The sequence below is a fragment of the Pollicipes pollicipes genome, unplaced genomic scaffold, assembly GCF_011947565.3.
Source record: "Pollicipes pollicipes isolate AB1234 unplaced genomic scaffold, Ppol_2.1 Scaffold_7231;HRSCAF=8579_pilon_pilon_pilon, whole genome shotgun sequence".
In the NCBI taxonomy this organism is placed as follows: domain Eukaryota; kingdom Metazoa; phylum Arthropoda; class Thecostraca; order Pollicipedomorpha; family Pollicipedidae; genus Pollicipes; species Pollicipes pollicipes.
In genome coordinates, this window is record NW_023597034.1 from 31,721,183 (window position 1) to 31,745,791 (window position 24,609).

At 58.3% G+C, this 24,609-nt stretch overlaps 1 protein-coding gene across 1 annotated transcript in view; it reads right to left on the reverse strand.

The window, feature by feature from the left end:
- The window catches only part of LOC119110001 (calmodulin-binding transcription activator 2), a 118,711-nt gene extending 95,492 nt beyond the window's left edge, over positions 1-23,219 (reverse strand). The window contains exons 1-2 of the mRNA XM_037233748.1: positions 23,025-23,219; positions 19,986-20,052 (exon numbers count right to left, since the gene is read on the reverse strand). Coding sequence (XP_037089643.1) covers positions 19,986-20,037 — 52 coding nt within the window. The 5' untranslated portion in view covers positions 20,038-20,052; positions 23,025-23,219. The remainder of the gene's footprint in view (positions 1-19,985; positions 20,053-23,024) is intronic.
- Positions 23,220-24,609: the final 1,390 nt, after the last annotated feature.

The window sequence follows — 24,609 nt, forward strand, 5'->3', positions numbered from 1 at the left end:
CGCGGCGACCGGTGATTATCTCGGCACAGCAGCCGACCTCACGCGAGGCTGGCATCGGAGAGGGCACTTGGCGGGCGCGGCGACGACGGCGGAGCCCGACACCACTACACGCACCCGCGCCGCCCGCGCCGGCTCGCGACGCCGCCCGCAGTCCGGCGCCGGCCGCGCGCGCACGAGCGCGAGCGGATCACATCAGGAGGTGGGGTGCGAGCGGCGCGGCTCAGCGGCGCAGCCGCTCACCCGTGGGAAAGGCACACCGGATCTCACGGACACACACAGACAAGGCATCGAGAGTAGGCAGGCGTGCTCGGTTGCGATAGTGGGGTGCGTCAGCGGCAGCGGCGGCGGAGGCGGCGGTGGCTACGCGTCCGCGTCCGCCTCCGACACGGGCGGAAGCGTGATGTCAACGGAGCGCTTCTGCTCCAGGTACAGCTCGTAAGCGGAGGGCGCCGAGTTGCTGCGGCCGGCGCGGTGGTACTCGCCACGCTCGCCGGCGCCGGCACCGCCGCCGCCGCCGGCGCCGCCGCCCTTGTACGGGTGCACGAAGCTCTTCTGCTTGACCATGGCCTTGACGAGGATGATGGTGTTGATGCTGGGCAGGCGACGCGCACACTGCTGCACCTCTTCGTCGGTGACCTCAACGGCCGTGCGGCAGTTGTCGGCCTCCTCGGGCAGCGGCGCCCGACCGCCGGCGGTCACCCACGCGTGCTGCTTGATCTCCGGCAGCGTGACGCGCCGCTCCGGCTCTTTGTCCAGCATCAGCCGCACCAGGTCCTGCAGCGCCTCGGACACGGACGGTACCGCCGGGAACGCCACCTCCTGGCTCTGGATCTTCGAGTACAGGCCCAGGATATTCTCGTCGTGGAACGGCAGGCGGCCATACACGAAGGAGAAAAGTGTGACACCCATCGCCCAGATGTCGGCGGCGCGGCCGCTGTACCGGTCGCGCTGCGCCTTCAGCGCCTCCGGCGGCAGGAAGGCCGGCGTGCCCGACGTGCCCGTGAGAAAGGCGTCCGGCCCAGTGAACTCGTTGCAGACGCCAAAGTCGGCGATCTTGACGCGGCCGTCGTCGCCGAGCAGCAGGTTGGACGGCTTAATGTCTCGGTGAATGATCTTCTGGTAGTGCAGGAACTCGATGCCCATGACCATGTCGCGGAAGTAGCGCCACGCCTGCTCCTCCAGCAGCGGCGCGTCCGTGGGGATCGTGATCACCTCGCCCTTCTCCAGCAGCTCGAACACCAGGTACAGGTTGTCCTCCACCGGATCGTCCAGCACCTCCACCAGCTTCACCACGTTCGGGTGGTCGAGCTTCTTGAGGATGGCGATCTCGCGGTAGACGCGGTCGAGCGGGCTGGCCAGTGGACTACCGCCCGAGTTCTTCCGGTGCGGCGCCAGCCGGCCGCGAACGAACATGCCGCCCTTGCGCATGATCTTCTTCTTGTTGAGGATCTTCATGGCGTACGTGGTGTCGTCGTCCTGGTTGTAGGCCAGCTTGACGATGCCGTACGAGCCCTGGCCTATGGCCTCCTGCAGCTTGTACTGGTTCAGCTGCACGTAGTCGCCGTTGTGCTCCACGCTAACCACGCGGTGCACCTCCCGTAACGGCCGCTTCTTGAAGCGCGGACTGCAGCAGGGCGAGCCGTACGGCGAGAACGGGATGTTGGGGTAGATGGGCCGCTCCCCGAGCCCACCCGTGCTGTGCGCGGTTAACAGGGGTGGCTGCGCCTGCCAGGGGCGGCGACCGGGCGGCGGCGGCGGCACGGCGCCGGCCGCCGCGGGCACCGGCGCCGCGCCGCCGCCGCCCGGCGACACGGGCGCACTGCGCACCTCGTCCAGACTCAGCGCCTCCGTCTCAGTCACGACCGTGAGGAAAGAGCGCGTCACTGGCGACGGCGTGCGTCGCTCGCGCGGCCGCAGCACCACCCGCGCGCGCGACTTCTGCACCGTCACATGACTGCTGGGCGCCTCGCTGAGCTGACGGCCGCGCGAACGCAGTGCCGTAGTCCGATCGTCGTCGATGGTGGCCGACTTGGGCAGCTCGCCGATCTTGGGCGTGCGGCCGCGCCGCGCCGGCGGATCCATGGTGTCCGGGCGAGCCCCGCCCGCGCGCGCGCGCGCGCGCCAGCCCCCGCTGGCTACGGCACAACAGACACAGACACGCGGGGCCGCTGGCCGCACCGCCGGCGCCGCGAGCCGCCTGCAACACGCACAAACGGACCTGCAACAGCGAGAACGCACTGAGTTACCGGGCTGCCGCACTGCGCCGCCGGTCGGCGTCCCTGGCGGCCGCGACCACACCAGAGCCGCACGCAGGCGATCAGAGATGGCGCTACCGGCGGCCGGTGGCGCGTGGCGGCGCACCCGCTGGAGGCAAACAGCGTGTGCGGCCGGTAAACAGTTGACGCGAGCGGCAAACAAGCGGCTCCATGGCGGATGTGCACCGACACCGTTGGGCGCGGCCTTCCACGAACCCACACGATCGGTGGGGCCGGCAGCCCACCGTCGCCTCCGCTGCCGTCGTCGGCGGCGAGCGTAGGCCACTCATCGCGGCGCGCCGACACTCAGCGTCCATCCCGGCTTCTCCAGCCGCAGACGACGCACAACACCCAGCGAGCATCCACGACGGGCTAGAGCATGCCTTCGACACAGCCATTGCAGTGCAGTCTACGGACCGCGCCCGGCCCACATCGAGTACAGCCAGCGTCACATCGAAGCGGATGCCCTGGAGGCCAGGTAGTGCCCGGGGGCGGGCGGCGGAGGCGCCTGCTCCGGCCGCCGCCCTTTACTCACGCGCCCGCCGTCCGTCTCCTCGCCGCCGCCGGGCGCGTCTCCCGGAGGCCGACACTCGGCTCGGCGCTGCGGCCGTCCGCCCCCGCGGCGGTCGGCGCGCGCGCGCGCCGCGACCCCCGACCTTCCGCCCGACGACAGCGGCCACGGCGGCGGCGGAAGGCGGCGCCGCGGGGGGCGGCCGGAAGCGGCAGGTGAAGGCGGGGCCGCCGCCTGGTCGATATGACAGCACCGCGGGTCGACTGACCGCACGAGCAAGCACCGGCGCCCAGCGGACTGCACCCGGCGCCGCTCCGGTTCCGGTGCCGGTCCGCCGGCCGGCCGAGACGGACCGCCGCCGCCGCCGCCGACGACGACGGCGGGCGGGGCGGGGCGGGGCGGGACCGTCTGCTTCGGCTTCCACGGCGCCCGTCCAAGTCCGTTCCGGCTATGGCCCGAGTTTTCCGGCGCCCGTTTGATCAGCGTCCGTCTTGACCTTGACCTCGAGCTCTTGACCTCGCGGAATCCGAGCGCCGCGGTTCAACAGTCCACCCGACTTCGCAACTTCTAACAAAAGGCCTCCTGAGTGGCTACGCTTCCGCCGCCGCCGCCGACAAGCTATTCCCGCATATGCGCCATAAAACATCAAAGAAAATTATGCCGCGCGCGCGCCGCCGCCGCCGACACGGCCGCTGTGCCGCTCGTGCTCGGCCCACCACCACGCCCGCGGCAAGTGGCTCTAAAGCGCGGGAGGGCGCTGGCAGCTTGCGCCCACCCTGGGGCGGTGCTCTGACCTGACCTGACCTCGGGCGGCGGCTGCGGCGGGCGGCAGGCGCCGCCGGCGCCGTCCCAGCGGGGCGCGGCCCGGCGCGTATTTCAGGCCCGACCGACCGGTAATTGTATCAGCTCCAGTGGGGGCCGGTCTGAATGGGCCCGACCGCTGCGCGAGGCCGACACGCCGGCCACAGGAGCGTCGCATTCGCGGCGCAGCCGAAGCTGCGATGCCAACGGATGATCCACATAATTGGATCTGAATAATCCAGTCCAGGGATGCATTGAGCGCCCACGCAACCGCACTGTATCCCGTTGCCGAGGCATCGCATCGCCCCCCCCCCCCCCCCCCCCCCAACTTCCCCGCGGCATCGCACCGGAGTTGCGAGGTTCGCAGGCAAACGTGAGAGACATGACGACATGGTGAACTCGTGTTGAGTGCCGGTGTGGAGTGCCGGCGTTGAGTGCCGGTTGCTGAGTTGAGTGCCGGCACGACCGATCGATCATGAGCGCGATGCGATCGCGGCGCGCAGGAGCAGTACAGGACTGTGGATGCTGAACACCTGACTGTACATCACACATCGTCGTCCACGTCTGATTCCTACGAGAACAAATCGACACCAGAACACAGACAACGCCAAAAGGCAACGGCATCTGGAGCATAGAGGCTGATGGAGGAGCTGGAAGACATTGGCGATCTCACAGCGAAGGGTACCGACAGTGAAGCGGTCAAGCCGAGCGCCCAGAAGTACGGGCATCGGATCGGGATCTTCCGCGGTTGCCTCCCTCCTGCCAGGGAGAGGGGCGGGCGACGCCACAGAGCCTCAGCAGTCCCATACCGACTCACCAGCTCGGTGCGGCTTTTAAGTCCCAATGATAACATCAATCTCGCTGTCATCGCCGCGATAACAAGTCAAACAGCACAATCGGCGGCGCAATTCCTTTTCCGATCTGTGAGCGGTCCTGCGGCAAGCAGCGAGCTAGGAACTTACGCCAGGCGGCAACCAACGCCCACTTTTACCGGTGCGTCTGCCAACATTCATTCCACTTCGTCCGGGTCTCCCTTGTTCTCCGCTAAAATAAGCCCACCAGTCTGTACAGACAGGAGCGTGGCCAAACGCCAGCAGAGCCCGGCACAGGTAGCAGAACGGACCACGCAGAGGCGCTCGCGGCCCGAACCGGCAGCCAAAAACCCCGACTGGAAGAGGCCGGCCGAAGGCCCCACGCCCACGCTCCGACCGGGACAACAGCCACCGGCCACAGCGCAGTCACACTGCCGACCAGGTGCCCGGTGAGTCACGCCACCGGCGCCGCCCGAGCCGCGCCGGCGATTCGACGAAACGTCGCGCGTAGGGCCGCACGCGCGCGCGAGTTGCGGCAGCCGGCGGCGACAGTCGCGCCGGCCGCCTCGTCAGGCGACCGGCACGTCACAGTCACGACACGGCCGTCAGACACAACCATCAGTCGTGATGGTCGCGCCATCAGACACAACCATCAGTCGTGAGCCGGTCGACCGGCGCTCCAATCTCGCGTCGGCGCTCCGCGTCGGTCGGCGCAGAGAGAGAATGGCGCCGCCGCAGCCCCCGCGGAGGGGCGGACCCGGAACCGCGGCGTCGCTTCCGCCGGCACATCATCAGCCCACCGCCGGCAGTGCGGTCGGCAGAGCACGGCCGCTGATGGAGGAGACGCCGCGCCCGGGACAGAGCTGGCGGAATGGGAGGAGCTCGGCGAGGCTGAACAACGCCGGCCCCGCCGAGAGACACGGCAGGGCCAGATAAGGGACGAAGCACGTCCAGCTGGGAGACAGAGCAGGTCCCAGCAAGGCACCAAGCACGTCCAGCTGGGCGACAAGGCAGACTAAGCCGAGAAAAGCGGCTGGAGACAGAACAGATCAGCCGAGAGGCAAAGCAGCTGCAGCCGAGCACGACGAGCGCAAGACCGACAGGACGGCTGCGCCGGTGCAACAGATCCGAAGAGTTTAACAGATCCGGCACAACATATCCGACAGATCCGGTACGGCAGATGCAGTGGATCTGACAGATCCTGTGCAACAGCTCAGACGGACCCGAAAGACACCGTACAACGTATCCGACAGACCCGATGCGGCAGATCCAGCGGGGCTAACAGATCCAATACAGACATATCCAACGCGATCTGGTAAATCCGGCACAGAAAATCCAACGGATCTGGCAAATTCCGTGCAACAGATACGACGGATCAGGAGGATCCGGTACAACATAGCCAGCAGATCCGGTGCAACAGATCCGAAGGCCGGCGGTCACGCGAGCCAGCCAAGGGTGGCGGCGGGCGGCCGGTCGGGATGGCGGTGGGCGACCGGTCGGGATGGCGGGGGGCGACCGGTCGGGATGGCGGGGGGCGGCCGGTCGGGATGGCGGCGGGGATCGGGATGGCGGCGGACGGCCGGTCGGGATGGCGACGGGGATCGGTCGGGATGGCGGCGGGGGTCGGGATGGCGGCGGGAAGCCGGTCGGGACGGCGGTGGGCAGCCGGAACACATCGCGCTGGGAGCCGACGTCCGCCAGCTGGCCGCTGTCGCGAGCAAACGCAGCAGTTCGGCGCCGGCTGCGTTATCTGGCACCGACCGACGCGACCTGGACGCGGCCCGGCGGCCCGTCAACGGAAGGCAACGTTAAGCGACAGCGAACGTGAGCGGAATCCCTGGGTTTGTTCCGTTAGGCTTGGCAAGCCGCACAGAAACAACAGCCCACGACCGGGAGGTCACGGGCGCAAAGACGAACTGCGCGGGAGCAACCACCTGTAATGGACAGCACATCTCACGGGCAGGGTAAAAAAAAAAAAACAAACACCAGACCAATAGCCTACACCGAGATGAGGAAAAGTCCGATCACCCAGCCACGTCACGCATTCACCATCACCTAAGGCCAATACAAAACATATCCGAAGCGACCGCTCCCAAGGACACCTAGTCCAGCGGCACACAGTGCGCTCGTACATGCCGTGCCACCGGCGCGCGTGGCGCAATCCTGACCCTGCCTGGTGCCGGATGACGAATGACGAATGACGGATGACGGACGACGGATGACGGACGACGGACGACGGACGGCGGATGACGGACAATGGACGACGGACGACTGTCGACAGTCTCACGGCACCAGCGCCCGGCGAGACAGCCAAGTGCTCGGCACTACGCCGCGGTGCCGACCGATAAGACAGGCCACTGCCGAGCGGCCGACGGCGAGAGCGCGTCGAGACGACCATCCGGCCCGATTCCGCGAATGATGACGGCCGGGACAGCGGGGAGAGGTCAGAGTGCTGTCCCGGCAGACAGCAGCGGCGAGGACGTCACGTCCCCCGCTGTTTGGGGATGCGAAACGTCACATCCCCCACTCTCTGGGGACGCGAGGGCATCACGTTCCCCGCTGCCCGGGGACGCGAGGGCATCACGTCCCCCGCTGCCCGGGGACGCGAGGGCATCACGTCCCCCGCTGTCTGGGGGCGTGAGGACATCACACCCATCGCTGTCTGGGGGCGTGAGGACATCACACCCATCGCTGTCTGGGGCCGCGAGGACATCACACCCCTCGCTGTCTGGGGACGCGAGGACATCACACCCCTCGCTGTCTGGGGGAGTGAAGACATCACACCCCTCGCTGTCTGGGGACGCGAGGACATCACACCCCTCGCTGTCTGGGGGAGTGAAGACATCACACCCCTCGCTGTCTGGGGACGCGAGGACATCACACCCCTCGCTGTCTGGGGGTGTGAGAACATCACACCCCTCGCTGTCTGGGGGCCTGAGGACATCACACCCCTCGCTGTCTGGGGACGCGAGGACATCACACCCCTCGCTGTCTGGGGACGCGAGGACATCACACCCCTCGCTGTCTGGGGGCCTGAGGACATCACACCCCTCGCTGTCTGGGGACGCGAGGACATCACACCCCTCGCTGTCTGGGGACGCGGGGACGTCACACCCCTTGCTGTCTGGGGATGTGAGGACGTCACGTCCGCCGTGCCGTGCCGTCGGGGGCTCCGGTCGTTTGTTTGTTATACGTGTACTGTTTGAGCCGCCGGTCGAGCGGGATGGTGGCGTCATGTTCCCGATCGCGGCCGCGCCCAGACGAAAACGGCCATGCAACTCGCAACCACCGCGTCGTCGCACTCCACTACCAGAATAGCAAAACGACTGCACGCACAGGAGCCAACGTCCGTTCGTGTTTCTCGCGTCGGCCGCTAGATGTCAGCACGTCCGACGGCGGATTGCGCCCGCGGTCGCCGTCGGCATATCTCGAAACTGCGCCCGTGCCGCGAGCCGAACGATACGGCCGGGCCGGTCCACCGCGACGCGCACCGCCGTCCGGACGCGTGCGGCCCGGCCGGCGGCAATAACGCGCCGCCGGCTGCTCATCAGCTCGATCTCGGCCGGGGCCGCTGGGCGCCTCGCGGCCGGCGACAGCCCTCGATGCGATCATGCCGCCAATACCGGCCGTCGGCGGGCTGCGGGCGGCGCCGTCCGGCCGCGCCGCTGCTCGTCTCCGTGGGCCCACCACCGGCCGGCGCGTGCCGGCGCGATCGATGCCCTTTTTTTCCTGTCGGCGTCACGCCGCCCGGTGGGATCCGAACCCGGCCGGACACGCCACACGACTATGCCTGGCGGGCGGCTGGCGGCCCGGTCGCGTCCGCTCGTCCGACGCGCTCGGCGGACGCCAGGCGCGCCTCCCGCCAGCACCTGTTGCTGCTCACGGCAGGCTTTCAATGGCGCCACATCCCATAGAGCCAAGCTGGCTTTTCTAGTGTGAGCACGTTTGGATAGCGGCCTGGCAGCGTCATGACACGCCATTGTAATGACTCCGGAAAGATTAAGTGCGCGGCGTGTCTGCTCAGTTGGCCCCACGCCGGCCCACCACTGCAAGCGACGCCCCTCGCTGGGCCTGTGTTCCCCAACAAAGGCGCACGAAAACCTGCCCACTGGCCGGGTCGGCCCAGTCCGGGTCACAAGGATAAAGGTCAGGGGACGCAGGCCAGCCTCGACTCGCGTTCACGGCGCGCATATATACAGCACGAGGCACGCCCGCTTTCGCCTCTTCATCAGGACTTGGTAGCTTAAGCGGTGTTAAAGATTAACGGTTTAAACGGTGATAATGATAAGCGGTCACAACAGTGCTGCCGATTAACGGTTTAAACGGCATCAGACACGCGGCAAGAAACTGAAGAGCTTCCGAGCATATTCCACCAGCGCAAACAATTCACATCGTAAACCAGCTTCCACCAGAGCTGGCCCTAGCATTCTTCTCGGCAGGCTGGGCTCTCAGCTCCGACCCGCGTCGCCAGGTCCACTGGACGGCGGCGTGAGAGCGGCTCGCGTGAGCGCCCCTGACCGCCCCACCGAAGACTAGAGGCTGGCGGCGGTGAGCGCCACTCCCATCCCGGCTGGCGGCGTCCGGCCGGCGCCGGCGGCAGCGGCGGAGCTCAGACGTCGGACGGCGCGCGGCCGGCGCGTACCGCGGCCCAGGTCACAGAGCAGCCGGCTTTCCGAGCCGCGCATCGCGGCGCAAAAAGCCCCGAGAGCTGCCGCTCCGCCGCTCGGCTGGCAGAGTCCTCGCTCCGCGCGTCGAGCACTTTCGCTCGACTGACCTGGAGTGCACCCAGGGCGGGGGGGGGATGGGAGCGGGGAACGCCCACGTCACCTGAGCCGCAGGACGGAGTGCGTCCGACGGCGCGACCGTGCGCGATCAGTCTACCCCGGCTGGAGAAGATAACTTTTTGGAGTTTTACGGCGCATTAGGACCGCGGCCCATTTGGCGGCCCATCTCTCAACCTGCTCGTCGTGGGAAACGACGGAACTTTAAGCCGGCGGCTTGGCTCAAACCCGCCATTTTCGCGCCAGGTCGTGGGAGAAACCGTTACCAGCTGAGCATCGCTCGGTCCGCACAGCCCAAACCAGCCAGCTTCCCTGATCTGATCTGACTGGGCACGTCGTTCTGTTTGCCTGCGCTGGATTACCGCCGGGATTACCGGTGAGTCAGGCTTCGGGCGCCCGTTCACCTGGGGTCAGCTGTGGCCGCTAAGTTTACCCGGACCGGCGTGTCCGGCTTACCTGAGCTGCAGCGGGCGCTGCACCCCCGGCTCTGAACGTCCCGCTCGTCCTGAGCGGCCGCCAGCGGCAGACCCGCGCGCCCGGCTCAGCGGACCGACCGCGCGGGCGCGGCGGTGCGGTGCGGTCGGCCGGCCCGTGCGCCGGTGGCCTCCGAGCGGGCCCGCCTGGTCGATGCCGGGGCGTGCCGGCGGCACGGCCTAAGCGGGACGCCGCCGTCCACTCCAGCGGCCGCTGGCGCGCAAGTGTCGGCCGCCGGGGACGCCGTCGCCGCCCGGCCGGCTGATGAAATGACGGCGCCATGGTCGCGTCTCGCGGCGGCTGGCCGGCGGCGGAATGATCTCCAGAGACGGCGCCCGCACGCGACACGAGCTCTCACCGGCTCGGCTTCGGGCACGACGACCTCCGTGCCGCCGTCTCGCTGTCGCAGGCGGCACACGTCGAAAGGGAAGCGGCCGGGCACGTGGACCGCCCGCCGACGCCCCCTTCGCCGGCTACGCCGCCACGCTTCCCGGAAGCACCAGCGCTACGCCTTTGTAATAATCAACGGGCGAGGCTAATCGTTATTGAGCGGCGGGTTATATAAGGTCGGCTCTTAGCCGCGCGGCCGGCGGCGGTTGGTTTGGGCCGGCGGCGTCACGGCGCACGAGCGCGCCGTGACGCCGCCGGTGCAGCACGCGCTGCGTCACCGCGCGGCTTACGAGGCGCCCGGCCGGGGGCGCGGTCGGGCGCGGGTCACGCGACATCACGCGGCATAGGGGTCACCGGACGGCACAATGCGTGCCGGCCGATAGCCGGCCACAATGGTCGGCCAACAAAACGGCGCCGTCGGACGGGGAGCCGGCCGTCAGCCGCCGGGCGGCGCGGCGCCACGGGCCCGCCGGCGCTCGTGCTTGGGAGTGTGCATATTGGATCAGGCGGCCGTCAACTGCGCCCGGGACTGCGAGCTCACGTGACACTCATTGATCCGAGTGGCTTGCAGACTAGCTATCACAGGCGGGGCGACGGGCGAAATCGACGGCACATTAAACTTCCTTTACTGAAGCCGGGTCGAAATCCCACAATGCGTTGACATTTCGCACTGCCGTCATCTCGTGACAACCGATGTGGGCAGTTTTTCGCTGCAGCAGCAAATCGAGCCGCTAACGTTTACGGCAATGACACGCGTCCATAAGGAACCGGTAGGCATGGTCAAGCCCCGAAACGCAAAACGCGTTCGCTGTCCAAACGCCCTTAGAGGGAGTGGTCCACATTTGTATGGGGGTTTGCACTGAGATAGCCATCTTAGGGGGGGGGGGGGGCGGCGGGTCTTAACGACGCACTCAGCTGCTGAGACCATATGGCATTGTCTGCCTCTCACCCTGGCAGGAAGAGCGGGCATCGCGGGGAATCGAAACCCGTGTCCCTGATTTTCCAGAAGTACAGTGGCTAACACAAACGCATTAACCACTACACTATCGACACCCCTCAGAGTCATCTTGAATATCATTGGGTGCACTTCAAACCCTGCCGCTCTTAATCCGTAAAACCCTCCAGTTTATGAGCTACACGCCAGCGAAGATGTGCAGACTTTTTCATGCTGACTATTTCAAGGTCACCCAGGCATCCACGACACCATAGTAACGTCATTCAAATCCTGCCATTCCATTGATCATGCGGCAATCACGGCGAAGAAAACACGCTTGTCGAGTTTTTCACATCTAGCGTTCGAGAGCACGATTTCCAGATACAGCGGTGGCCAATTAGCTCTTAATTAATGTGGTGCAAGGTACGATGATACAACCACACGATGACGCATCGAGAAGCATATGTACTAATTCGAAAAACGGCTTAGTCCGTAGAGTAGTCTGAATCAGTCCTTTCCACCAAGCACACCAACAGTTATAAGTGACCTTATTTCATCATATCTCATACTTGCTTCAATATCTTCAACCGTGGAACATTCCCTTCAAACACGAAACACCACCATGCCTCGACACACCAACAGTTATAAGTGACCTTATTTTATCACATCTCATACTTGCTTCAATATCTTCAACCGCGGAACACTCCCTTCAAACACGAAACACTGCCAGTCCTCAAAACACTTTATCCTGTACATCGAGGAAAATGGAACGCCGCAGCCGCCCCGCCTCCCATATGGTTCACGTCGCCATCCCCTATGCGAACGGCAGATCAGCGAGCCGGCTCCAACAGGGCGCAGCCAGCGCGTCGGCGGTTGGTCGGTCCGGGGCGAGGCGAGCGTAGGCCGCCACGCTCTGACCGACCAGCGAGAGACTTCCCGGAGGCTCGGCTTACTCTCCGTCCGCGCCGCCGACGCGAGACGCCGCCGTGACGTCACCGACAGCGGGACCTTTGTCCCGGTTGGCCAATCGCGGGTTTTATCGACCGAATCGGCAGTAAGCGGCGCAGCGGCGATAGATCCCGCAGCAACGGCACGGCGGCAGAGCCATCGGTGACCAGCGGTTGCACGCAGCGAGCCAACCAAATCAATGCTCGCCGAGGTCCGCCCGACATGGGGGCGCGTCGCCCACGCCGCGGCGCACCGGCGCCGTCGCCGGCACCGGCGCCCCTCCGGCCCGGAGACGCCGCCAGCCTCGGGCGGCACTTGCCCGATCGAGACCGGTTTCCGCCCGGGCGAACTGTAATTGCGGTGTCGCCGCCACTGACGTAGTGGTTTCTCCCGATTACCGACGGCATTCACGGACGACGGCGGAGGCTCAGCCGCGCGGCTTCCTGTTGTCCACGCACCGTGCTCCGCCAGCACTCCGACCGGCCGCGGCCCGGAGAGCGCGAGGGACGGGCGTTGGCGCTGGATTTACGAGCTCCTCGTAGCAGGCCGGTGATTTGCAGTCGGCGGGCACGACATAAATCCGGTCGGACTCATTGAAACCCCGCGTGGCCGTGGCGTCGCTACACTGCGAACACGTTCCGCCTATTCTGGCGCCGTGTCTTCCCCGCGGGAGTCCAAACACTGTCGGACGCACTGTCCACTGGTCGATGGACTCCGAGCGGGATATATGAGGCTGCCAGCGGCGCTGCACGGCGCCCACTCGGAGCTGTCACTGGGGAGCCGGATACAGACGGCCCAGCCCTCACGGCTCAGAGCTCACCCCAGAGCTGCGCCCCGGGCACGGATGGCCCCACTGCCACGGTCACGGCCAGGCCGAACAAGCGGCCGCCCGGCGTCCACCGCCAGGCCGTCCCACGTCTGCACGGCCGGCGGCGGCGGGGACCCCCCCCCCCCCCCTTCGAGGCCACCACGGGGCACGCCGCCGCCACCCCGCGCCGTCTGACCGCAGCCGTAGCCGGCGACACCGGCCGCCCGGGTCGCCCCAGGGGCGCCGCTCCGCGCTGCCGGCCTCACCCCGCCCGGCGACGCCGAGCCGAGCCGTGCGCACCAACGGCGTACCCAGGAGCCGTCCTGGTTCGCGGCGAGCTGGGGGAGCCCCCGTCTGGGAGAAGTGCTCCGCTGGCGGGCAGCGCACGCGACACGGCCGGCAATGACTGATAGCAAGGAATAGAGTTTGTCGGGTGTCCGCGGTGCACGGGCGGTACGCACGACTCTGCGGTGCCAGAGTTCGACTGGACGCGTGCGCCGGCGGATGCTGCCCACGCGGGCTTTCTCGAGGCAGAAACCGAACTATGAATAAATTTGTCGTCCACATGCATTTAAAGAGAGTGTTCCACATTTATATAGGGGTTTGAACTGACATGGCGATCTTGAAGACCGTTCGGTGCTGTTCACAATCCTGCCCTTCTTAAGACCTAAGCCCCTCTACTTTTTTAGCTACATGCCCATGACAATGGGAAAGGTATATCGAGGAGAGTATTTCAAAGTCACCCTGGCATTCATGATGTCAGAATTACGTCATTCAAATTCTGTCATTTCATAAGCCATACGCTGATCAGAACCAAAAATATATACAATCGTCGAGGCGTTCACATACGGCGTTCGTGGGCGCGACTTCCAGATATAACGGCCGTCAATTGGCTCTCAATCGATGTTATGCAACGTACGATGACGTAATCAAACCATGACGCATCGAGGAACATGTGTGTCATTGGGGCTTTACGACGCACTCAGCTGCTGAGGCTATATGGCGTCGCCTGCCCCTCGCCCTGACAGGAAGGGCGGGCACCGCGGGGAATCCAACCCCGTACCTCTGGTTTGCCAGACGTGCAGTGGTTAACGCGGACGCGTTAACCACTACACTACCGGCACCCCGCTGAGGAACATACTTGCTAAACACAGCATTGTGCTGCCTAGAGCAGCCAGTTCCACTTAAAAAGCACATAAGTTATAAGTGAGCTTGTTTAATCATATCTGATGAAATCATCATCATATCATATCATATCTAATCTCTATCTCTATCTCTATATCATATCTTATCTCTAAAACTCTAAAATCATCGTGATCATCTAATCATATCATATCAAACATTTTGCTTCAGTACGTTTAAATGTGAAACATTCCCCTTAACGATAACATGTACTTTTCACACAGCCCGGCATACCCACTGTCGAGACCAAAAACTCCAAACGACAGCAGCTCCGAGTGCGACAAGACTTGGACCACGACACCCAATTTGTGCCTCAAACATGATACATCGGTGGCTTTGAGACCATTTAACATAGTTAGCGTGAGCAATATATAGCCAGAGCAATTCCTCGCGAGATTCTCAGACCTCGGCCGAACTCAAACCGAACCTGACGTTACTTTGCTGGATTATTTTTGCAGCTTAAGTGCGATCGCTTACGTGCGCAGGTTTTCCATTGACGTCACGAAGCTAAGAGGCTTTCTCATCGCGTTCTGTCGCTGCTTGTCAGGATCCTTGGTCGCACGGCAGCCGAGGTCGGTTTAAGCCTATAAGTGATGAGCTGGCGAGGTGCTGGTGTTCTGCTGTTGAGCTTTATATTTTGCACGCACCATTAACATTTATTTGCCGTTTCGTGTGTGTGTGTGGGGGGGGGGGGAGGGGCGGTATTCTTCTGTATGGAAGCCTTTTCATAATCAAACAAATCTACTTTCAGACACCACTTGCTTTAGGAAACATAAATCTTCAGGTCAAGAACGTTGCACAGACATGGAGCCACACACGCAGATGAGCAGGACAAAGCTAATATTAGTACTGTCAGTAAAGTACGCTTTGTCTTCTAACATTACTAACTGCGCTAATCTCCACACTGCTGCAGGCCTAGCGCAGCACAAAGCCAGCGTTTGTGTGTTTTAATATCATCCAACATTTCGCAGGCACGGTCTGGGAATTCAAAACCTGCCTCGACGCGCGGCTTTGCATCGAAGTTTGCCTTTCAAAACAGTAGCCAGCTCGCAAACCCGTTGACACAGTCGTTCGACCCGAGTCGCGTCCTCCGTTAAGCCGACGGACGGCGGCTGCATACCGAGCAGGCCTGACCGGTCCCCCGCCGCCGTCGCCGCCGCCGCCGCTGACCGTGTCACGGTGCCGGTCGCCCCGACGGCGGCGCGTGCCGGCTGTCACCCGGCCGTTCGCGACGGCCGGCGGCTGACAGGACGCAGGCCCGCCGGCCGTCTCGCGTTCCGTGCTGCCGGCCGCCGCACGCGCTCGCGGCGGCGCTGCGGCTGGCGGCGGCGGCGGCGGCCGGCCGCTCCATGCCATTCGGGCCGCCCGCTCGCCCGGCGCCGATCCGGGCGCCGCTGGCCAATGTTCGGTTCGTGGTCGGCTTCGGGCTTTCGGGAGTTGTTTCACGCCTTATTGGCGCTGAGAGACCATCCTTCACAGTCCGGTGCTAGCGTCGGAAACGCGGCGCGAGGGCCGGCTCTAGCTCTCGAAGCCGGCGGACTAAGGGGTCTTGGGAAAACGAGCGGCCAGCACGCCATCCCGCCCGACCGCCGCTGCCGCCGCCCTCCGCCTGGCGTCGGCAACAGTGCGGCTTCGCTGCAATTCGCTGATGAGGATCTCAACGCTTTAAGTACAGCGGATTAGAGGCAGAATGCGAAAAGACTACTATTCTATTAAGCGGCTCCTATAATCACGGCTGGCGAAAATGTTGGAATAAAGCTTAGCAGCCGATTCTACTAAGCGGAGACGTTTACCGCTGATAGGTGTTTAAAGGGCACATCCACTGCAGAAAAGACGCATGGTCACCGCGGGGCTAAAAAGCCGATCTCTGCGCAGATCCAGCAAATACAGCGCGCTACGAGGAGCGCAGCTCGGAAGGAAAGTCAACTTTACAGTGTACGCTTGGAAGCAATAGGGAACCAGCGCGACGGTCCCCTGAGTACGCGGCAAGCAAGCCGCCGCGCTGGGAGGAGCGGTCCCCAGCACTGTTACACCAAGCCTGAACCGCTGGAGATCATGGAATACAGGTGAACTGCGACGAACGGAGCGGAACAGGTGGCGAAACGCCAACACCCACAAACCAATACGGCATTGTTTCGGCCTCAATGACTAGAGAAATGTTCACTTTACCGACATTCTCCCAACTCGCTGATGCACGATGCAGACATCTCTAGCGAGCCAGATTTTACAAATATTCTCCACGACACGCTGTAATATACAGCAGTCTTTCATTTCTCATTGCCGCGTAGCGGACGCAGGGTTATACCCCAGACAACCCAGGGCAACTCATGTAGTCGCAGATCGATGGCATAACGTCCGTCTGTCAAATAAGGAAGTCAATCGGTTTTAGCGTGTTTAACCACCTACACGGTCAAAACCTTGTCGAGTTGCGAGCGCACCTTCATTGGACACAGGATGCATGAGTCACCAGCAACGTGCAGCCAACTGGGCCAACGCATCACCAGATCAATGCATGCCAGCTGGCGGATGTATGCACTGCCCTTGTGTTATGCAGATCAAGTGGCATGTTGTGCAAGTGGCGGCGTGCCAAGGCCAGAGAACGTCTGCCTATCCCTGCAGTTATACGTGAAACGTCGGGCGCTCCTCGCCCGTGGCCCCGGTGGATGACCCTTTGCCGCGGGTCTCCAGACGTATCTGCTATAAACTAGCGGGAACATTCCAACATCTGCAGGATCGTTTGGAAACACTGAAACCGTGTTCGCGTGAACAGCGATAGACTGTTACACTATGAACTACTACAACCTTAACTATAAACTACTGATGATAAGCTGATTAGCCTTGAAAGCAAGCGGTTCCCACACAATTTGAATCAGGCATCCTCCCACGCTTAAGAAGTAAACCCATCCGAATCATCTACTGATCCCCATTCACTCGCTCGTGTTAAGGCTGGCTGCATTAATCATAACTCGTGTATTGCTAATGAAATAATAAGACAGAATGTAATAACAGTCCAAGGAGTAGTTTACAAACATCCTTATGATTAAGCGGGCAGAGGCAAAGACCAAAGAATGTCTAGTTTCGTACATGCAAACTTCCAAACTTCACAGAAAAAACATAGCCTTCATCTAACTTTTTCATGTGAATAAAAAGTGCTCCTACAATCAAAGCAACTGAATGTTTTGTGTGCTAACTATGGCATGATAGGCCTGCAAATGCACACTGGAAATAAACTGAGTTCGTTGCTTAAGTTTTGAAAGCAGGGTAACGGATACACAAAGTCATACAATAACATCCTGTTCATCATGCCAACAGGAGAGGCAAGGTGGATTTCATCTCCCCGGATCATTAAAGATCCGGGATCGCACTAAAACATGTCTGAAAAAGGTACAACAATCAGTTACTTCCCGAAAAGTGTAGCTTTGCTCGCAATACCGCAGCCGGTGGCAGCTAGGGTTTTTTGACAGTCTTTGTGATATGATGACCCTTGCCAGCGATCACTCGTAACATTGCCATCATACGAAAACACAGTGCGCTCGGATTAAATGATTAGCTTTATAGCTACCACGCACCAAAAGAAAAGACCGAAGGGTGTAAAAACCTTGCAAGGAACAAAAACGGGCCTCCCGTATTCCATGCTAAATACCAGTTGTGGCTCACAACGCACATGCCCCACACTCGCCAATAGCAAGCCGTTGGTTGAGCTCGATACCTGAGAACTTATCAGCATCCAGTCGAGCACTCCTTAATCACCAATTCCTGATCGAGCATATCATTAAATAACGATCCGGGACCGCACTAAAACGTGGCTGAAAAGACACAAAACCAAGTCACTTCTCATTACGTGTAGTTTTCCTCGCACTACTAAAGCCAGCGGCAGCTAGGAGGTTTTGACAACCTGTGCACGACGATAACGCTTGCGAGCGACCTTCGAACATTGCCACCGTGCGAGAAGTCGCTGTACTCGGACTCCATGAATAGCCATAGAACCATGCACCAAAAGTAAATGCCAAAACGTTTAAAAACCTGACAAGAAATAAAAAGCGGGCCTCCGGTAATTCATGCTGCTTACTTACTATGCCTCACAACGCGCTGTGCCACACTTGCCAATACTAAGCCGTCGGTTGCGCTCGATACCTGAGAACTCATCAGCATCCAGTCGAGCATTCCTTAATCACCGATTCCTCATCGAGCATATCAACCGTCTATCCCACGAACTGCCGTCCCAGCGCTTCAGTGGTTGGCACCGTTGCCTTGGCTCATTGCACGTGATGTGTTGGAGGCACCGACACCTGGCGCGCCTTAATTTCCAGAGAATCAGGGGAAAACGTGTACCATAACCAGTCTTGCAAAACACTTTAAAAATCCGTAGCAACATTTCTCTAACGTGTGGAGCCAACTACCCATATTTTATACCATTTGGATGGTGATTTGCCGTTCATTGGTGTTTCGGGCGCGCCGACTTCAATGGCCATTTTGCGCCCATAACGATATGGATAGTCAGTGATCGTTAGTCCTATAATGCTTGACGACTCCAATTCAAATGACATTCCAGCAGAGAAATCGTGCGGTTAAAGTCACCTGAAAACCCAAACCCGTCGATCCGAGGAACCTGACCATAATTAGACATTCGGGCGCGCCGACATCTACGGTCACTTGGCGCTCATTAACCCGGCGCCAAAACTGGCACCCAAAAGTCTTCTCCGTTTCCTTCACTCGCACATAGAACCAAAAGCTTTTTTTACATTTTGCAGATAATGTGTATCGATGCATCGATATCCATTAGCATGCATGACGCTCCGTCCGATTCTCACGGTCTTAGGTGTAACGGAGTAGGGCTCCGATTCTACGGCAACCGGTCAGGTGCCGGCTGGCGACCGCTTCCACTGGTGCGCATGGTGCACAAAGCTACCACCGGCCTCCCTCACATAGCCCACTGGACCACAACTGACGCGCTGTCACTAGCCTTGGGCACGCCATGTGCGTCCCCCCCCCCGCCGTATCCCGCGTGTAGCCGGACCCGACCCGGCGCTTAGCACCACTCGGCCGGCGTCGGGCCGCGCCGAGCCGCGCTCGCCGCTGGAGCATGCAGCCGACGGCGACACGCGGCGGTGCACGCGCGGCCCATCCGCGCGGCACGGGGGCAACCAGACACCGAGGAAGCACACAGCTGGCGCTACAGAGACGGGACGCACGAGGCTCGCGCGCGGCGCGGTGGCCGGTCACCCGTGCAAACAAACACAGAAGGCGTGCGATGTGGTGATTAGGCCAACACGCCGCCGCTTGGTGTTAGAGGGGACCACTCAGCGAGCATGCGTCTCGACGGTCAAACGCATCAGTCAAGATAATGAGCGTCACGTGTCGTCGCCTGTCCGGAGCTGGGCTCGGCCGTCACTTCCACACGGTACAGGTCCGCCGCAGCGGCACAGGTACACGAACCCACAACAGCCCAGCGGGACGTCAGCAAGTTCGCGATGGCGGAGATGAGAGGCCCCATGACTTGTCAGTGTGAACGAGAGACGCGTACCCCCAGAACCAAAGGCGTCACCTTCGACAGGCAGAATCCCAGCCCCTCACCACACGTGTCAGCGTCGAAAACGCCCCCCCCCCCTTCCCCCCCCCCCCCGTTCGGTGTGGTGTGGTGTGGGCCCGGAGTGCGGGGATCCCACCCTGGGATGAAAGCGTTCGTCTGCAATGCCGCGCAATATCTCAATATCTCTGCAATACAAAATATCGTCTGCAATGTCTCAGCGCCGCAACTACAGGCGTTGGTCTGGAATTGCGGGGCCACTGCGCTGGAACACACGGCATTGGCTTGAAACGGGCCATCCTAGTTCCGCGACTGAGGGCGTTCGTCTGGAAGGCGAAGAGCCCAGCCCTGGGACGCAAGGCGCAGTCGGCAAGCGGGAGTCCCCGACCCGCCACTGCGGGCGTCAGCCTGGGACGGTAAGGCTCAAGCACGGTTCGGTGTCAGTGCAATGGCAAGGAGACCAGTGGGATGCAAGGCTGCAGCCGTCCTAACGACACGCCGCGGCCATGGCTTGGCGAGGTTCCATCTAGTATCACGATAAGGAGACCAGTGCAGTGCCTACCTCCGGCCGGCTGCGCAGTAGATGACTTGCTGCAGTGGGCTTCTGGATCCATGGGACCACGACTGCCCTGCAACAGGGAGACGGTGAGGGTGCGGCCCGCGGCTGGCGCGGCACGCACGCCGACCGCGACGCACTGCCGCCGTCAGCCTCACTCCAGCCTTCCGGCGCAAATCCGCAGCAGAAAACATAAGAGCTGTTCTTCTGGCTTTATTTGCTGATTCTAGATCATTTTTACAGTTAACACCTACTCTAAAGCTAGAGGGGAGGAATCCCATAGGTCTGGGAAAAAAGAGGTACGGATTTTGATTCGCTGTTGCGTCCGCCGCTTCTCCAAAGCCACGCAGCTGAGTGCGTCATTATGCCCAATGGCAAGGAGAAATCCAAATAACTGGAGGGGGATGGGGTCACCAACTGGAGTAAGCATATTGCTGAACTTCCTGCTTTGCCTCTACTAGAATATATTTGAAAATAGATACTCTTCACACTGATGATATCCAACTGCATGAGTTCCTCCAGGCACACAGCTCTATCTACGAAGTTTTGATATCCTCTGCATGTTGATACCATTCACATCTGTTACAACCTTGCTCATCTCATGCTTCAAAAGAGCATCTCACTGGTAAGCCATGCCAAGCAAAGCAGCCTGCATGATGCATTAGCAGTGGAACTGGAGTTTCACAACTCTCTAAGTCAGGTGTTGAATCACACTCTCTTACTCAGGTGTTGAACCACTAAACTAAACACGAGGGTCAGAATAGCATATACAAACCACTACTAAAAAAACAACAACAAACACTGGAAGATTAAATGACTGTTTCCAGATGCTCCTGGCTACAGCATACAACACATGCATCCAAATCTGGACTGGGATGCATTTTTTTGGTTGTGTGCATGCACATCACAAATCATGAATCTAGTTATTTCTGGCACTGCAGATGAATGTTTAATGATAAATATAGCAAATATATAAATATAATGATGTGATGATGGTCACACTAATGTAAATATCATTACTTATTCAAACACTATTTAAACTGTTAAATTTCTGGAATGGTATTATCTTTCAATATTCACTTATTCAACCAAAAAACTACCTGAAAGACATAGCAAGCTATCTGTGACATGTGTGTGTTTGTATTTCAGGCACATCAGTGCGGCAAGTGGTTCTAATAAAAATCTAAGATGGCCATGGACAGTGAATGACTATTCTAGCTGTTCAGTTTTGCAGTGGGTCATCTTTCCACAAAATACACATCCCAAAAGCAATAAGATGGATCCTAACAACACTAATGTTACCAAAATATTACAAAATATGCCTCACACAAGTAATTTTCTGGAACAGGCATAAACAAACCAATTAGAGCAATCAGTGTACATGATAGATCAGTGGCCATTCAGCTGCTCTGGAGGGGATAATGAGACATATTCCATGTCACCTATAGAACACCATACTTTAAATGCAGCAAGGTTTTGAAGACTGAAAAAGCCTGACAAGGGGTAGTATCACCTAGCAGCCAGAATGCAAAGGGTGGTGGCAAGTCCAAAATGGTCCCTGATCATTTCCTACAGCATGTCACACACATCAGCAAAATCATCATCCACTCCCTATTCAGGGGCTGGGACTGACATACACTCAGCATTGATTCCTCATGTAAAACTTAAACTTTGCTCATTATGTGGTCTGCTCATGGCTGTCAGACAAAAATGCTTTCTTCAAATTTTGATTTAACTATTTTGTGTTGAAAATTAAGTGTCTTGATTGGTGAACTTAATTTTAACATGAAATAATGTCATCAAATATTTTGTTTTATTTCATTTTAAAGACAGAAGTCATGCTTACTTTGACCTGCACCTCATGCATGCAGAAACATGACCCAATAGCATGATACATGATATGCAAAAAGTTAAAAAATAGACATTGGTACAATATTGTACTGATTGAATAACAGTAACAAGCAATGATCAGACATTATTCATCTTCTGCAAATAGGTATGGCCATATTACTGCTATACACAGTGCATAATGCAGCAGCTCATGGCCACACTAATGCTATGTAAGCACCATGGATTTGCTAAATCACCAGTATTTACCACAATGGTGCAACTGGACACACTAGATGTGCACTTTTAGCTGCAAACAGGAACTTGCTATTTATTGATCACTGAAAATGTGATTTCCCATTAAAAATAAAATGCTTATCAGGTGACAACACTGCCTCCTTTCACAACAAAAGCAAAAAACAAGATACAAGATCAATTTTGACTCAAACTCATGGAAACATGAGCATGACTCAATACTTGCAGAGAACCAGGGAGCATTTTGGTGTTAAAAGCATCAAGTTTGCTTAAACTCATTCTTAACTTACAAATGTGTAAGTTGTGATGCATGCTTTCCTGATTCATAAGGTAGCATGTCTGCATGCTATGCAATTTACCAGCATGACTTTGACTTATTGAGAGGACACTGAAAGGCAAGTCCCAACTAGTAGTCCTTCCATCATGGAAGTATTGGAGCTTATGGCATTGGAGGCAACAAGATAGCACACAAGTGTTTGATATATTATAGGCCTAGATGCATAGGATGTCCAGTCTGGGGCACCGCCCTTTGGAAATTGCATTTCAACTTATTCTAGAAGTAATCATATTACAAACTTTAAATACTCTATCCCTTTGATCTCATTCTTTCAAAGAATCAAATCTGGCTGGCTCATCATACCTACCTACCTCATACACATGTTCTTCCCCTGTACTACTATGTGTCATCAGTCATAACTCAGCCAAGGAAAGTTGCAAAGAGCATCTTGCATATCAATGCACTTAAACTTGTTGAAATGGATTATATCTATAAGAGCAATTTACATAAATATGGATGCACATAAGCATCCCAATTTTAGAATTATGTACGATACCCAAGACGTGGAACTACAATAATTGGCGGCCTCATTCATCTCAAACACAAAAGGATGCCACCCATGTTAGAAGTGTTTGTGCATGCAATTGGAGACTTTTGTGTTATGGCTAAAATGCACTCTGAATCACCTTTTCTCTCAGCTTTCTTCACCGCTCGCAGTTTCGTACATACAGTTTTATCGGAATGTTTCCAGATTACACAACATCTGCGTGCAACACGACCTAAATCGTAGCACTTAACAATCACTCAACAAAAGCTCAACTTCCAGCCATAGTCGGAATTTGCCACGGACACCTCCTCTTATCTCACCCGCCCTCCACGCAGCCCCGTACAGCGCTTGCAACACTACGTCCTCGAGCAATCCGTGCCGTTTCCAAGGTTTCCAATTGCTGCCGCAATGTGCTCTCCTTCTGTTTTATGCCAGTGCGTGCGCCTTCTAAACGAATGAAGTCCCGCCTTAAACTACATGCTCATTTCCTTTCTCCACTTTGGTTGGTCAATAGTGGCGTATGTGGCTTATGTAAGTTTCCTTGAGCAGATAAAGTATGAATGCCGTGGATACCTAAAATGGTGCAGAAACTACCAATTGCTTTCTTTTTTTTTACTACATTGCGGTAACGAGAAGCATGCCAGCAGAAATTAGGTTTTCCAATGCACAATGTCAACCGCCTAAAGCTGCAATAAAAGCTAATATAAGTATGCATAATGGACGAATTACCGGATAAATCCGTTCAAAGGTAGAATTAGACCGATGATCTTCTGCCCAGCTTCATGCAACATTTTTTTCAGTGTTCCCTCTACCTCTCGGGATCTGGAGACAATATGGTAGCAATTGTTTTCTACAACGAGCGTTGTGATCGTCACGCATTGGATACATTGCAATGTCAGCCCAAACATTGACAGCTTTGGGTAAGACGAGCCTCGGTGCGGGAGGGCAGTGCTATGCCGCATAGCCATCGATCAGTGAACTGAGGTTGGTATGCGAATGGGGAAATGATGCGAAAAATGTGCTTAGGCGTGCGGCCTTCTACCTATTTTGGATTTATTGGCCTTACTTGATAGGGAGATGCTGTCTGTTGACATGTCTGTAAAAGCTCATCCGTTGCGCCGCACGCGTACCCGACGTTAGTGCACTAATTTCTGGCCAGCTCAAATTATTCTTGCTCTAAATCCTGTAGGGATATTTTTACTTGAAGAAGCGATTTAAAAATAGGCATACGCTTCAAAACCCTCCCCTCTACATGCTGTAATCTGGTAACTGCACCAAACTCAAGCTCTGTGGTTTACAGCATGTGCGCGGCGATCGTGCCGTTGAGGTGTGAAAGGTGCACCAAACATTTGCTGTGTAACATGTGTTGCTCTTGTAATCTGGCCTATTTCTTGATTGCTGTCAGGCATTCTGTGTAATGTTGCAATTGTTGGTAGGTACTGAAGTGGTATCAACATGTATGCATGACACATGATTCTCCCGCCAATACCTGCTCAAATGAGGTGCGCCTGGTCTTTTTAGGTCATCATGTGATTGTTCTTTTAAAATTATGTGGATCTTATGTTGTACAGTAGGCGGTGTAGGTGTACTTTGCTACCTAATGCTAGAAAAAATCAGCGTACACCATTTGTTGTGTTTAATGTGGAACATATCATAAATAATCTCAAAACAGGTAGAATCATGCTCCTACCTTCAAATTTCAATAAATATGATAGCGAGCTCCT